Raw genomic sequence first — 15,100 nt, forward strand, 5'->3', positions numbered from 1 at the left:
CTGGACCTCAGCACCGCCACGCCGACGGCTCCGCGCTGCTGCCGGACACAGCGCGGCGCACGGGCAGCTACAGCTGGGCCCGCCCCGGCCGTGCCGCAGCGCGGTTCTCCCCCGGTGCGCAGGCCCGGCCGCCATCTCTCCACCGCCGCCCTCCGACCGGCCCTGAGCCCTCGCTGCGCCCCGGCCCGCTCCAGCGCCATACTCTCCAGCTTCGTTCCTGGAGGCTCCCGGCTCTCCCACCCGCCCCGGGACGTTCGGTCCTCAGCCCCCACGCTGATCCCCGGCTGCTGCCCCAAGGACCGCCCAGGCCCGACCCCACCTTTGTTCCTCACCGTCAAGATGCCGCCGCTTGACTCTGCGACGGCCGCGCTCGGTCCTTCGCTCCGCGGACACGATTGCTCCGTCGGCAGCACCCATGCTCGCCCACCCCCCGCCCGGCGCACGGACGAGCAGACGCAGCGTGCAGGGCTCCACAGCTACTTTAATAGGGGACGGCGCCGCAGGGCGCGGGGCGATGCCGGGGGTCCCGGCGGGACCCGGCCTGGGGCGGCGCGGGGCATCCTGCCGGCGGGACCGGCCCTGGGGCGGCGGCCCGGCGAGGCCGCCCGCTACTTGTTGCCCTCCTTCTTCTCATCGGCCTTCTTCTGCTTCTGCTGCATGATCTCCGAGTCCCTGCAGGGAGCGCGGCGGGGCTGGCGGCGGGGCCGGCACCGCCGCGGGGCGGGAGCGGGGAGCGGGGCGGGGGAAGCCGGCGGGGCCGGCCCGGCGCTCACCTCTGCTTGCGGGCGGCAGCCGAGAGCCCGTCGTCCCGCCGCTTGCCCTTGCCCGAGTCGCTCTGCTTCTTCAGGTTCTTCTGCCGCGCCAGTTCGCGCTGGTTCCCGCCTGCCACGGCGCGCCCGCCTCAGCGCAGCCCGGCCCCGCTTACGGGCCGCGGCGCAACCCGCCCCCCACACCCCGGCCCGACCACTGCCCGCAGGGCGGGTCGCGGCTCACCGGCGGATCGTGGCATAGCCCCTGACCCCGGCCCCACCGCACTCCTGAGTCCCAGGACAGCCTCCCCCACCCCGGCCCACCACACTCGTCAGCCCCAGCACAAACCCCCTTTCTTTCTTTCCTTCCTTCCCCCCCCCCCACCCCAACTCACGGGTCATGGCGCCGCTCCCTCCCACCTCCACTCCACCGCCACGTCCCGCACTGACCCCCCCCACGCTCCGCCCCACGCCATGCTTTAAGGGGAGCCACAGCCAATCACCGCGCCGATCCACCCCCCGCTGCACTCCCATTGGCGCGTCTCTCCGGCAAGACCCCGCCTGATTGGCCGCGGGCTACGGCCGCTCTTCTGCCGGCGGGGGCGAAAAAGCCGGAAGATTGGGCGCAAGCGCCGCAGCCGCCCCCGCGCGTCAGGATGCGTGCCGTGGGGGACCACCCCCATCGTGACGTCACGCGCCGTGCGGGCAGCGCTGCGGAGCGGGGAGAGCCATGCGGAAGGTGCGGGACGGGGGCGGGGCGCTGTCCCGCCCCTTCCTCAGCCCTTCCCCCCGCAGCGTTCTTCTCCGCCTCAGGGAGTGTAGGGCGATGCGAGGAGGACGGTATGAGAGCTCTTCCATCTCCTCGGTCAGGCTCTGGGGCGCTGCGGGGCCGCTCAGACCGCTCCTTCCGCCGCGGGCGGTGCGGGGGATCTACGGGAGGCGACGGCTATGGGCACCGTCCGCGCCAAGAGGGTGCGGGACGGGCATCCGTCCCTGCACAGCCTGATTCGCCTACGCACTCGGGGCTCGGTGGCGGCATGGGGTCGCGGTGGGGATTCTGCGGGGCGGTGCTGGACGGGCGGCTCTGGCGCTTCGCCAGCCGTGAGAGCTCGGTGTGGATCACCTGCAGGCGAGGAGCAGCTGCGGCGGGCAGGGCTCCGGTGGGACACCCGACGAACCCAGTACCGACTCCTGCGGGATCCTCTCCCTCCCCATCACTCCTGGCACCATGTCCTGTGGGACCCCCGCCTCCCACACCTTGTTGGCCGGGTCCAGCTCCAGGGCTCTCCTCAGGACGAGCGCCGCCTCTGCGTCCCGGCCCTGCTCTGCCAGCAGCTGCGGAGAGAGGAGCGGAGGGTAGCGGACGGCCGGGCCGAGGGGAGCGGGGCGGTGTGGGGCGATGCGAGTCCCACCTGCCCGCGCCGGAGTAACGCCCGACCGTTGTCGGGGCTGATCCGCAGGGCCGCCTCGCAGGCCACCAGCGCCTCCTCCGCCCGCCCCAGCTTCAGCTCAGCGGCCGCGCAGTTGTTGAGGCACTTCACGCGCTGCTCCCGCAGCTCCTCTTCCTCCTCGGGCCCGGGCGGAGCTGCAGGGCGAGTGGCGACCTCAGCACCCCAGCCCCGCAGCCCCGGGCCCTCCTTCCCGTCCGGCCTCACCGGTGATGGGGCCGTCCAGGGCGCGTAGTGACAGCCGGTACGAACGTAGCGCCGCCGCGAAGTCACCCCGCGCGAAGTGGAAGTTGCCCCGCTCCCGGCGCTGCGAGCCCAGGCGCAGGCGGACAGCGGGCGGCAGCGGCTGCGGGTCGGGGCCGTCCCGCACCTCTAGCAGCGTAACCTCGAACAGCAGCGGCGCCTCGGGCGGCACGTCGGGCTCCCTGCTGGTACAGCACCGGCTGCCCCCGACCCCTGCCCGTGTGCCCTGCCCGCCCCGGTCCGTCTGCCCTCCCGCCCCGTGCCTGCTCCAGTACCCGCCTGCCCGGTCCCTCTGCTCGCCCGCCCTACCTGCCCGGGCGGCCGTAGGCGTAGGGGAAAGCGGCGAGGAAGAAGGAAACCTCCCCGGGCTGCATGGTGGGAACGCCCAGCTCCAGTGCCTGTGGATGGGCAGGGCGGGGTTGGCGCGTCGCAGCCCCGGGCGACGCTGAGCCCGCACGGCACTGAACCGCGCACCGGTTCGGGCTCACCTGCACGACGTCCCCGTGACCCGGCACGAAGATGAGCCGCGGGTCCCGCTCCACCAGCCCGCCGTCCTCCAGAGCGCCCAGCACCTTCACCGACACCTCCTGGCCCGGCAACGGCCGCGGCCCGCCCGGCCCGGCCCGCACCACGCGCTTCCGGAGCAGCCCGTCCTCTGCGGGGGAGGAGGTGCTGAGAGCCCAGCTGGGAGCCCCGAAACCGGCACCCCTTGCCCGACTCTCCCCGGTACCGGCCGTCCTAGCCTGGGTCCCCGGCCCGGCTCTCCCGAGGCCGCCCGCCGGCGCTCACCCGTCAAGTCGCTCCAACCGTCGGAAGCGAAGAGCGGCCCGAAGCCGCCGGGCCCCGGCACCGCCAGTGCCTCCAGCCGCCGGTAGAAGAGCCGCTCCTCCTCGCGCACCGACGGCACCGCGATGGCGGTGTGAGGCAGCCGAAACCGCACCCGCCGGTCTCGGCCGGGTCCCCGCGGCCGCCCGCCGGCCCCTGTCTCCCTCTCCGGGGACCCGCCGGGCGACGGGCCCGGCATGTCCGCCCCCGGCCCTCCTCGCCGCCCGCCGCTACCTGCTAGCCTCGGTCCGGGCCCACCCGGGGCTCGTCGGCGGGTGCCCACGGCCCCCAGCCCGCACCGAGCGTGTCGCCACCGGTCCCGCCGCGCCGCGACTGCCGGGGGTCGCCCGGGCCGGGGACGCCGCGGAGCGCATGCCGCCGCGCCGTTACCTAATGCCGGGAAGCGGCTCAGGGGATTAGTCCGGGCCGGCGGCAAAAATAGCTGGCTCAAGGCGAGCCCCGCCGCGGGGCTCCCGCCGCCCGGCCGGCCCGCTGCTGCCCCACCGCCCGCCGCCGTCGCGCGTTCCGGGCAATGCCGTGGCCGCAGGCAGAGCTGTGTGGGCGTCTCCGGTGCCGAAGTTGCGGGCCGGGTCTCCGGCTCAGCCTTCTGCACTTGTGGCTCTCGGCGGCGCGAGCGGTGCAGGGCTGCAGGCGGCGGCAGGGGGACCGGGCCTGGCGGGGGGGAATCGGGCGCCGGCGGGGCTCACCGGCGGGACTCACCGGCGGCCGCTATTGTTGCAGGGGGCACCGAGGCCCATGATCGCCTTCCAAGGCACCTGGGGAGTGAATGAGGGAACCGCAGGGCCCAGGGCGGCCACGGTGTCAGGGAGCCAGGGGGAACCGAGGGGATCAGGGTCCCCTGGGCAACCAGGGGTTGGGGAATCGAAGGGACAGCAGGGAAAGCCAGGGTGGGGGTGAATGCATTGGGGGACCGGGGAAATCGGAGGAATGTCTTGGTTCCTGCAGGCCAGTGTCATCCGTGCTCTGGCCAGCAGCCAGTTGGAGGCACAGCACGGGGCATGTGGCCCTGCCAGCTCGTGCAGCAGAGGCCAGAACAGTCCCTAGGGTGCCCTGGGAGGAGACAGGTGTCCCAAAACAGGACTCATGGCAAGCAGAGAGGCTTTGGCCAGGAGGCCAGGGCAAACACATGGACAGTGGAAACTTGGATGAAGCCCACAGTCTCAAAGCCTCAGTCCATCTCTACCACAGTTGTGTGGCTGAGCAAGGCAGCACCTGTGCCCTGTATCCCAGCCCCAGAGGCTCCCCAAAAGGCCCTTTGGAGAACCTAGCCGCGGTGGAGGAGAGTGGCTCCAAAGAGCTTTTATCCACATGATGATCTGGTCCTTGCCCCATGCCAGGTTCCAGGCGAGCAGCTTCTTCTCAGCAGAAATCCCGCATTACTTACAGTAAGAGAGCTTGGCATCCATTGCCACAAGGCTCCCTGTTGCTTAGTGTAATTTGGCCCAGCCCCACAACCCTGAGGGGCCGAGATGAGCTCCTCCCTCATTGCCCACAGCTGCACTAGGTCTGGGCACAGCCATGGCACAGCCCTGCCAGCTCACTGCCCCTCAGGCCTCAGGTCTTGGCAGGAACACGGGCCCTGTTCTGCCACATGGGTCTTGCAGGCCCAGGGTCTCCCAGCTGGGGCAGGCAGTACTGCACTGAGTACCATGACGTGCATGCTCGCAGCAGCAGCAGGAACTGGAGAGTGGTGCAACTGGGAGCCAAGATGAAGAGGCTCATGCAAGGAACAGAGGAACGAAAGGCAAGCAGCAGACCTGGGCATGATGGCATCATAGAGCTGTGCTCTGGTCCTGCCCACCCGGGTTTTGGGTTTCAGGCACTTGAAGCTACAATTGTGCACCAGTCCCACTACCTCAAGGTGAGGCTAGATGCAGGGCAGCTCCAGGTTTCTTCCTGGACATGATCCATACATTTTTTTTTTTCCCCTCCAGACTTATCCCAGCTAGCAGCAGAAGAATCACTGTGAATATCTCCACCGAAAGCTGTCTCACATCAAAAGCCTGATTTTGCAGTTTGAAAGAAGCAGGACCTCCTAGGCACATCGCTGCTGCAGTTTTTTCTTGCTCATCTGGATCTGTGTCTGAAGCAGTGCCGACTGCTCCAGCTGCCCTGAAGCACCTGGGGCCAGCTCATTCCCTGCTCCCTGCAGGGGGAGAGGCAGAACCAAGCACCTGGAGATCTTTTGCTAAAGCCTGAGCCAGCTTGGGGGAATGTGTTACTTTGGGTGGTGGCTTTGCTCTTACACAGGACCAGCTCTCCATGCAGGTCTCACTGAAAGCAAGGTCTGTAGCCATCCTGTTTGCCAAGTATTCCAGGCAACAATCTACAGATCCTTCCTCAAATGCCTGTTCCTCCTCAATTGAAGCTCAGTGAGGGACATCTGGGTAGCCATCAGCACAGCCCTTCCTCATCCTCTGTCTCTCCTGCCAGAAAGCTTCCCCAGGCCTGTGCTAACTTCACCCAGGCTGCTCTGGCAGCAGTGATGCTCTGGGGCAAACATACTGAAGAGTTTTACCTGTGTTCAGTGCCCCAGCTGCCACCAGGTGAACAGTCACAAACCAGGGAGCAACGCCAGGATCAGAACCACTTCCCTGGCTCTCCTTGGCTTGATGGAGGGCACTGCCCTGCCCATGAAGGAAGCAGAACTCCAGTTTGGTGTTCCATGGGCAACTGCCAGCTGTCAGTGGAACCTGTTGTATTCCTTTTCCTTGCAGCAGTGCCTGGAGCCCACAGCCAGGTGCAGGGCTCCTGCCAGTCTGTGCAGAGGCCACTGGACATCACATGCTCCTCCAAAGGTGCCTCGACACCTGCATGCATTAGGGGACAGAGCACCTGCCACAGCAGCAGAGCACAAGAAGGTAGATGTGGTTTGCAATACTAATGTAGCTGAGAAAGAAACTGTTGTACTGCACAGCTACTGTAGTCAAAGAAGTACACCATAAGCCTTGTATGACCTACTGTACCTGGAGTATTCCAGCAGCAAAACATAAGATACCCAGGCCTTGAGTTGTGGGGGAGGAATCCACAGAGAAAGCAAGCTCTGGCTCTTGCCATGGTAACTGCTGCCATGCAACAATACTTTGAGTGTGCTGAGCTTCACTTCAACTTGCATGCAGTCCAGGAACCCAGAGCCAGGGCAACAGCCCCTACCTGGTCAGCCCATCTCTTTCCTGCCCTTCCCAAAGGACAGCAGAACACCCTCAGAGGGTCAGTCACAGGCCATACCACATGGTCTACTCCTCCCCCTGCTGAAGAGAGACTCACAGCTACCAGCCTGTTTCTTAGCACGAGAAGGAATAATTAACTGGTCTTATCTACCCTCACCACAGCCAAGCACCAGTCTGTGACAAACACCCTTGGCCCTGGCTCTACCTGTGTTCGGACAGAGGCTGTAGGTACTAACACTCCTCCCCCTACACCTGACTACTCCTGCACCAGCTTCAAAGCTGATTTATTGCTGCTGCTGAGGGAAGCCCTTGCCAGCCTGCTCCATGTGCCTGCACTGCTCTGATCTAACAGTCACAGTACCTCTGAGCTTGCTAGGGCAGCACACAGACAGCAAAGGCACTTGTGACCAGAGTCCCCCAGTCCAAAACATGTGCAAATGCAGCACCCAAAGCCCAACACATCGGGACAGCTGCTGCTGCTACATTCTGGAGGGGCTCTGGCAGCTGAGGAAAGAGGAGAATGGACTAAAGGCTGAACTCAATGGCTAGGAGGGCTCACTGCAGGGAACAACTTGCAGCAGGAAGCTGCTGCCTACAAAGAGCAGGATCCCACTGTTAGGTCTGATGGGTTGCCCCAAGACAGGGACACTTGCTCTTAAGGGGGTCATTTTATTGTTTCACTTCTCCAAATGTACAAAAAAAATTAGAAAATAACTGTACCCCCACCCCCTCCCAAACCACAAAACAAACCAGCCTGGGGAGCCCCACAACAGTGCAGCTAAGAGACGGCAGGAAATTAAACATTACTAGATACAGCAGCTGGGGCCCCTCGGCCCACATGGCCACTGGCTCTCCACAGCCCAGAACTGGCCCCAGTATGACCAGTGCTTCCCCAATTCACAGAGCTCATCCTGACAAGGTGGCAAGTAGGTACTTTACAAATCCTCCTTCACCTTCTTCTTGGATTTCTTGGATTTCTCTTCCTCCTGCAGCACGGGAGTGTTGGTTGCCTCCCGCTTCAGGTAGCTGATGAAGTCACTCACTTCTCTGCCCCCCTGCAGAAAGCAAACAACAGTCAGGTAGGACTTCTACCTGCCATGGGCTTCCCCTCTCCTCAGGGGGATTCAGGTGCCAAGGCAGGAGACCCAGGTGACTGCAAGCAGACTTCTCCCCAGGACCTACAGCACAAAGTACAACACTCCCAGCAGGAGCATTCATCACCATCAGGTACCATCAGGTATGTTCCCAGGGTAACAGGACACGGTGCCACCCCCAACTCTAAAGAGGCCTGAGTATGATTTGAACACCTGAGTGCTCTTCACTTCTTTACAAAGCATCAAGAACAGCAAAACACTCACCTCATATTTCTTTGGACTCTGCTTCTTGCCAGCTGGAGCAAAATAGATGGTGGGGAAACTGGAGAGAGAAAAGAAACACATGAGCTCCTGACATGCTCTGATTTCTGTAAGACCAGCCCCAGCTGAAGGGACTCACATCCCACACTGCCCTGGTTTAACATGGCAGTGCTTCAGTGGCTCTGAGGCACCAGGTATGGCCTCCAAGAGCTGGGCCACACCCGCAGATCTGGCTGAGCTCACAGGTTCAAGTTTGCTAGCTGAACTGCTTTTGGAACAGCAAGCCTGGATTTGTTTTCACATTGCCAGGAACAGAATCACAGAAGATTCCAAAGCAGCAGGACAGACCTCCAGGCAGAGCCAGGACACCAGAATCCTGGAGAAGCCAGGCAGATCAGTGTATTTTGTTTTCACTCTTGATTTTTCCACATCGAGCCATTGCCCAGCAGTCACCTAGCTACTGCCTGGCAACCCCCACACCCTTCCCCGTGAGGCTCTTTCAGCTCTTCAGTGCTGTGGCCGAGGTCAGACAGAGACAGACATGTGGTAACACAGCAGTCAGACCTACCCTCGGACTTCATAGGGAGAAGGCACATCATTGGCTGTAGCGTCCATTTTGGCAATGATGATATTGGGATCTTTGCTGAGCTGTGGGTAGAAAGAACCCATCAGTAACCAATTCCAAAATCCAGGAACCCAGCAGTCAGCACAATCTGGGACAGTGGTGTCAGAGGACAGTGCACAGGGAATGCCATTTCACCAACCCTCACTAGATGGGAGACTATCATCATGCAGAGGGAAAAGACCCAAAAAGAAACTTGGGCGGTTGAGGCCAGTCACTGAATCAGGGAATAATCCTGTGCCCTAGCCAAGAACACAGACCAAATATACCAGTGCGGTTGCTACCACAGATCCTGCTGTGAGATATTTGCCCCCCACAGAGAGACCAAAACTTGCAGTCCTCAGGAAGGCACAGTTATGCCCCATTTTCACAGAGGCTAAAAACAACCTGCAGGATCATTTACTGCTGCAAAATTCTAGTTTGCATTTGCAAGAGTCTCAGACTTACCTTCTCCCCCAGTTCTTTGTATTTGGGCTCCAGATTCTTGCAGTGGCCGCACCATGGTGCATAGAACTCTATCAGGACATCTTTGTCTTGTGCATTAACAATTTCATCAAAGTTCTCAGCCACCACCACCTGTAAGGTTTGATCCAACCAGTTAGTTCCTTCCAAGTCAGAGATGAGGCTGTGATATGACATGCTCCACACACTCCACCCAAACCTGGTTCTCCCACACCTGCACAGCGAGCAGCACAACAACCAAACATAGCACTCCTCATCTTCACCATGCAGGTAAAAACCTGCCGTAAGTTACCAGCACTACCTCTGAGTGAGGTCTGCATATGGTCTCCTTGCAGGAAGATAAAAGCCGTTTCTTTTTAATCCCAGCAAGCAATCAGCCTAGCAGGACTGGCTGAGACCATCCCCATCCCTCCAAAAACATCTGTGAATCCTGTGACTCACACTCCTGTATAAGGCACTCATCAAAAAGCCAGGCCAGGGAATGCTCTTACTCAGGGCAGAATTGCCTGGGAGGATGAAAGGCAGGAATTATACCAGATCCCAATGATAAGATGAACATGGAGTCACAACCAGTAAAATAGTGCAGTCACAACCAATAGGAAGACCATGCCATGAGGGAGCACAAGCCAAGAGGGCAGGCCTTTGTGTAATCCCCGGAAATCTGGATGCTGCTGCATTCATGAAGCATGTAACTGTTGTGGCCAAGCAGCAGCTACTATGCTGAGAGAAAAAAACAGAACCCAAGCTGCATGTTTCCCTTGCCTCAGAAAGCTGCAGTGGAACAAGGGAGTGAGTAATTCCTCTATCACCACAGAGGCCTCTTGAGTTGCCACCGTGCCACACTACCAGCACTTCACATAGGCACAGGAAGCTGCTGCTGAGCAGTGTCTCTGCAGCCATAAGCACCACTCACCTTTACGGGGCCATCGTTGCTTTCAGGGACAGGCTCTGATTTCAGGTACTTTTTCAAGTTTCCATCAAAGTAATCTTGCAGGAATCTCTCCAGAGCCTTTCCGTCACGGCTAAAAGAAAAGTGATGTTACAGCCATCATCACACACACAGCATGAGAGGGGGAAACTTTCAAGGCTTATTTAAGCTCCTTCCACCCACACAACAGATGCCACCTGTATCTCTGACAGCGCCAGTCTGGGGCTGGCTTAGTAGACCCCAGAACAAGTGCAAGGATGTCCTTAAGGGCTCTGACAGGAGGCTGGATGCACATCCCATTCAAGGTTTTAGGCCTTCCAGCATCCTTCAGGTTTTTTTCAAAATGAAAGGTATAACTATTCCTTCTGCCCTTTATTGCACCCTAATTCCTAACCAGACATTTCAGTATCTTGAATTAAATTCTCTCCCTTTGTGTAACAGGAGGGGCTGCAAGCTTTCTGGAGAGCAGGAAAACACATGAGCAGGAGCCATTTTGACCCAGCACTTATATCTTCCAGCTGGAACATTGAGCTTTCCTGTTTCCTCCAAGCTAACAAAGCTTGGAGGAAAGCTTCGTTAAATCATCTGGTCAGAGACCTCTAGACCAAAGTCCATCAAGTGACACCCACTACCACCAAGTTCAAGAACTCACGAGAACTCTTCTTGCATGACATATTTATCTCCTTTGGCAGTTCTGATGGCAACGACAGGGGCCTCGCCCACGCTGCTGTCCAGACCAAACTCAGAAAGCTCATGGCCAAAGGTTTTCCGACTAGCAACAGCATAAGACAGCTTGTGGCCAGCATCCAAGAACTTCTTTGCAATCATCATAACTCTGAGGGGAAAAAATAACAAACAAAATCACAAAGCATTATTTCTTGGAACATTTTCTTCCACATGATGTGACACCCTTCAGGATGACGTGCACATCGGGCTAGGAATTCAGCGGCACAAAGTGCTCTTCAGAGCCAAGTCCTGTAGAAACGGTGCTGAGAAGCAGACCAGTAAGCTTGTGTCTGTGGTGACTGAGGCAAGTGTTGCGTGTTTCCATCCTCCACCTGCGTGACCCCAGGGCCTCAGGCACGAAGGGCAGAATTGCACACCACAGCAGTGAGGCAGTTTGTGGGTAAGGTCTAAGTCCCTAAGGACCAGGGATGCAAGAGCAATCATGCAGGGTTTCAGAGGACTGTCACCCAAGCTATGGAACTGCAGCAAAGCAGGAACAGTCCGAGGCTGATTTACCCCCCACCACTCCCACCTGTTGCGCCAGTAGTTGGATCCCTTTGCATTCTTCTCATAGTCAACGTCATAGTATGCCACCAGCAGGTCCTTGCCCTGGATCAAGTCTTTGTTGTCTTCAGTCATGTGTGGGCAGATACCAAAGCTGTCAACGAGAGAGGTTATTAGCAGAGTCCATGACCCCAGAACAGGCTTGACACAGCACACTTGCTTCCCACCCGGGAGTGTTAAATGCCGTGACTGATCAGGCCTCAAGAAGAAACACTTTGCTCATTCCTGTACCAGGTTATTCTGAGTCAAATCTCCATCTCCAGCCACATCAGTGGCTAGAGCTGACCCAAGTAAGGCCAAAGTTAGCACAGTTCTCACAGATTCCGTTTTTGAACGGAATCGTGGTTAGAATCTGGAGAGTGCATGCCAACAGCCAGGCCAGGATTTCAAGAAGGTGTCCCCAAAGTGAAGCAGTGCCAAGACACGCAGCAGGGAGTGGCAGCAATGCCAGCTGGGAAAACAAGCTCTGACAGGGACAAAGGCAACTGGAGCCAGTCTGTCACATTTGCGGGTGAAGAATCACTCACATGTTCTCTTGGATGAATTTCTTAATCTTTCCACTGGTGATTTTGTCTTCTGGATACTTGATAGAGCTCTCCTCAAACTTGTTGGTCAGCCGTGGAGGACGGAATAAGACAATACCTCTGCAGGGAAGCAGGTATTGTGAATTAGTCCAAAATGTCCCTGGGAGTCCAAGGACAGCAGCCAGATGAGGCAAGAACCCAATCTCCAGTGACAATCCCCGCTCATCGTTCATAGCTCAAACAACACTGTCTAGCTTCTTGGTGCCACTAGTGCATTAGGTGTACCTGTCAAAGCCTTCTCCATGATTCAGACACAGGCCACAATGAGAAACAAAACTCCCACCATAACAAGGAATATGGAAGTAAAAGGTCTCTGTTGAGATACTTTCCACCCAGAGGCAGACACGAATGCTTCAGAGCCTCTACCCATTTACACCTTTCTATCTCAATTCAAAAGAAACACCACTGTCAGCTGGGGAAGAAACCAGACCTTAAGCTATGTTTAGAAAGTGAAACCAGTTAACAACTGGCATCCATGAATTTGTTCCAAATGCCTCAATAACAAGGAATCTTTGTATTAAGTAACTTACTCTCCATCTTCCTTGTACTTCTGCACCAGCTGCTCCTCGGTGGTGTGCGCAAAGCGGTAGTTATCCCTGAGGCTGTTGGCTGCTTTCATGAACTCCGAGTAAGCATCCCCAGATGCATCACCAAAGAAGCCTGCAGCAGAAAGGGAGACTGTGACCTCAAACCAACCCAGCTGCGGACCCTCTGCAGCTCTCAGCATTTTTCTCTACAATGCACTGGGATCAGTCCTGAATCCAGTCCTTCAATGCATGTTGAGGCCTTTACCTTCGACAGCTTCTCTCCCACGTTTTGGAACCTCCTTGCACCCCCTCCTTCCCAGCAGCAGGATGGTACTCAGGAGAAGCCCAACTTGGGCATTTAGCCAAGGACAATTGTCCCCTGAACACCCAGACATCCACTGGTGACTGTATAACAACAGCCACTGGCACTTAATAACAGTAAGTTTAGGAATGCTGATTAATGCTCATGTGGTTATACCTACAAGATGGCACCTGAGCTGCACCATCTGCTGTAGCCACATGTAACCACAGACACATCACCCGATGCCAACAGTCCTCTGATGACACCAGACCAACAAATGCACCTTCCAACACCCAAAGCTACCTGTTGTCAGCCAGCGAAGAAAGCAACAACTTTTGGAAAATATATACTATGGTACCAGGGGAGCCAACAAAGCCAGATGGCCAGGAAAAAAATAAAAAAGTTTGGAAGGAATACCCAGAGGTCCTCAAGTCCAATCTCCCACTTGAAGTACAACCAGCCCCAGCCAGACTAGGTTGCTGAAAGCTTTGTCCAACTAAGTTGTGAAAATCTTTCAGGTTGGATGTTTTTAAATCCCTCTGGATACATGTTCTAGGGCTTTATTGTTCTCATTACCAGCAGTGCTTTTGCTCATGTCCATCTGGAATTTCTTTTGCTACAGCCTGTGGTACTGCCTCTGATCTTTCCACACAAGCTCCCAGAGCCCAGCGCCCACTCATTTCATGATGCACTACCTCTACTCACCCACGACAGAAGCATCTTTATCGCCAATGAACTTCTCAAACTCAGCCACAGAACTGAGAGCCACTGAAGCAGGTCCCGCCTGTTTCTTGAGATGGCTGACAATCCCATCTTGAAAGATTAGCAAAATAATTAAAGGGATCAATACCAAGTTCCACAACACATTGTTCAAGCTTCCTAAACCAAAAATTGTTTCTGCAGAATCCATACACATCTCCCATACAACACATATGTGAACTGAAGGACTGCTCCCATCAGCTTCACAGAGGAACTTTCTAGCATCCTGGGAGCTAGGAGCTAACGTGGAAACCTTCACCTTTAAAGGAGAGCTTTAAGGGAAAATAAACATCCCAGGCTTTGCCAGCATAGAGTTCTGGAAACGGTAAGGGGTTGGGGGATGTATGGGTAGGTGGGAACCTTCTCTGCATCCCTGGACACTAAGCTGTTACATGTGGGCCTGCCTCCTGCAGCAGCTCAGCAAGCCAGACGCTGCCAACCAGCTCTTACCTGCTGTTCTGGGCCCATCATAGGTCCCTGCCTCTTCTCCATCTCGAAAAATCTTTAATGTGGGATATCCACTGACTCCATACTTGTTACAGGTGTTGGAGTTTGCTGTACAGTCAACCTAAAGGAAAAGAAATCTTGCTACTCAGCCTGAGATCAGCCCTAACACACCCAACCCAGCCAAGGGACTAGAGGGATCTGTCACACACTGCCTGCTGCCGGACAGCCCAGACTGGGAAAGAGGTAGCACAGGTATAGTGAGAGGCCCAGAAAAATATTTGAGAAAATACTGGAAAGACTAAATAGTTTCAAGTTTCACCAGACTACACATCAAAAAAATACTAGAAAGGATAGCTTCTTGCAATCAATGACAAGGAATTTCTCAGCACCTCATCAATCTTGAAGTTCATATAACACCTGAAGAAAACAGGCTGACCTGACCAGGACGGCATGGTGCCAAGACTCCATGCCACTTTCCATAACGGAAGAGAGAGATTCTGATTTGAGAAAACCCTACAAGTTTTGTGGCAGAAAGATTGTAGCTTCCTCTGGTCAGCAGGCCTCAATGGGTATGTGAAGCACGGTGCTCACTCTCAGCCTCATCACACAGCTCAGAGCAAGCCTATTTCCCCGGCTGGGGCGAGCGCTCACACACCCTCTGCACACCAGCTGCGCGGCTGCAGCCCTGCAAGGATCGGCTTCCAGATTATTTTAGGGCTCCAAGGCATCAAAGAAACGACGCCCGTCGGATCTGCGGAGCAGAAGTCCGGTCGCTGGCCGCCTCCGGGTCGGCCCCAACGCGGGAGCCTGTGCTCACCTTCACGAGAGGCACGATTCCCTTCAGCCGGGTCGCGGCCGACTCGTATTCCGGCGCCAACCGCTTGCAGTGCCCGCACCTAGGGGCACGGAAGGGAGTCAGACCGGCCAAGTACCCGTCTCGGCCCGCCCCCGGCCCCCCCGCCCCCAGCGGCCCCTCACCAGGGCGCGAAGAACTCCACGAGCACCAGCCCCGGGCGCTCCGCCAGGCCACTCTCGAAATCGGCATCGCTGAGCTCCACCACGTCGGAGGCGCGAGCGCCGAGGGCGAGCAGCAGGAACGGCAGCAGTGAGGCAGGCAGGGCCCGCAGCAGGGCCCGGGGCGCGATCATGACGGCGGGAGCGGCGGGTCCGGGTCCGGCAGGTCCGGGAGCAGCGGCTGAAGAAGCGCCGGGGCCGCAGCCGGAAGTCCCGCCCCCGCATCCGGATCTGCCGTGTGGCAGCTCCTGATTGGGCGCTGCGTTACGCGGCGCCGGCCAATGGGCTGCCGGCGGCGGGGGCGGGGTCTCCGCAGCCGGGCCCGCCCCTCCGCCTCATCGCCCCGGTTCTCGAC

At 58.1% G+C, this 15,100-nt stretch overlaps 3 protein-coding genes across 3 annotated transcripts; all 3 read right to left on the minus strand.

Moving 5' to 3' along the window:
* Nucleotides 1-461: 461 nt before the first annotated feature.
* Nucleotides 462-1,250, minus strand: SERF2 (small EDRK-rich factor 2). The gene is made up of 3 exons (XM_042039127.1): nt 1,145-1,250; nt 774-882; nt 462-672 (listed from the first exon to the last, which is right to left on the minus strand). Exons 1-3 carry the CDS (start codon nt 1,149-1,151, stop codon nt 609-611), a joined length of 180 nt encoding a protein of 59 aa, XP_041895061.1. The 5' UTR covers nt 1,152-1,250; the 3' UTR covers nt 462-608.
* Nucleotides 1,251-2,252: 1,002 nt separating this feature from the next.
* Nucleotides 2,253-3,761, minus strand: LOC121669736 (peptidyl-prolyl cis-trans isomerase FKBP8-like). Its single transcript, XM_042039126.1, has 4 exons — nt 3,230-3,761; nt 2,929-3,095; nt 2,750-2,838; nt 2,253-2,334 (listed from the first exon to the last, which is right to left on the minus strand). Exons 1-4 carry the CDS (start codon nt 3,462-3,464, stop codon nt 2,259-2,261), a joined length of 567 nt encoding a protein of 188 aa, XP_041895060.1. The 5' UTR covers nt 3,465-3,761; the 3' UTR covers nt 2,253-2,258.
* A 3,348-nt stretch (nt 3,762-7,109) lies between these two features.
* On the minus strand, nt 7,110-14,960 carry PDIA3 (protein disulfide isomerase family A member 3). Its single transcript, XM_042039125.1, has 13 exons — nt 14,710-14,960; nt 14,549-14,627; nt 13,735-13,852; nt 13,231-13,338; nt 12,228-12,357; nt 11,641-11,757; nt 11,082-11,207; nt 10,476-10,658; nt 9,809-9,917; nt 8,881-9,009; nt 8,380-8,459; nt 7,815-7,872; nt 7,110-7,511 (listed from the first exon to the last, which is right to left on the minus strand). The coding sequence occupies exons 1-13, from the start codon at nt 14,877-14,879 to the stop codon at nt 7,392-7,394; spliced, it is 1,527 nt and encodes a 508-aa protein (XP_041895059.1). The 5' UTR covers nt 14,880-14,960; the 3' UTR covers nt 7,110-7,391.
* Nucleotides 14,961-15,100: the final 140 nt, after the last annotated feature.

This window comes from Corvus kubaryi, unplaced genomic scaffold, assembly GCF_017639235.1.
Source record: "Corvus kubaryi isolate FWS band 111438036 unplaced genomic scaffold, C.kubaryi_AGA036_p1.0 37394, whole genome shotgun sequence".
Lineage (NCBI taxonomy): Eukaryota > Metazoa > Chordata > Aves > Passeriformes > Corvidae > Corvus > Corvus kubaryi.

Excerpts from the sequence above, each read along its gene's own strand:
- SERF2 (XM_042039127.1), bottom strand. Across the intron at positions 673-773 it reads GCTGCCGCCCGCAAGCAGAG|GGACTCGGAGATCATGCAGC; the intron begins GTGAGCGCCGGG and ends CGCTCCCTGCAG.
- LOC121669736 (XM_042039126.1), bottom strand. The coding sequence starts at position 3,464 with ATGCCGGGCCCGTCGCCCGGCGGGTCCCCGGAGAGGGAGACAGGGGCC. Across the intron at positions 3,096-3,229 it reads CGGTTGGAGCGACTTGACGG|AGGACGGGCTGCTCCGGAAG; the intron begins GTGAGCGCCGGC and ends CCTCCCCCGCAG. Across the intron at positions 2,335-2,749 it reads GCCTACGGCCGCCCGGGCAG|CTCCGCCCGGGCCCGAGGAG; the intron begins GTAGGGCGGGCG and ends CTCGCCCTGCAG.
- PDIA3 (XM_042039125.1), bottom strand. The coding sequence starts at position 14,879 with ATGATCGCGCCCCGGGCCCTGCTGCGGGCCCTGCCTGCCTCACTGCTG. Across the intron at positions 14,628-14,709 it reads GTGGAGTTCTTCGCGCCCTG|GTGCGGGCACTGCAAGCGGT; the intron begins GTGAGGGGCCGC and ends CCGTGCCCCTAG. Across the intron at positions 12,358-13,230 it reads TAAAGATGCTTCTGTCGTGG|GCTTCTTTGGTGATGCATCT; the intron begins GTGAGTAGAGGT and ends TTTCTGCTGCAG.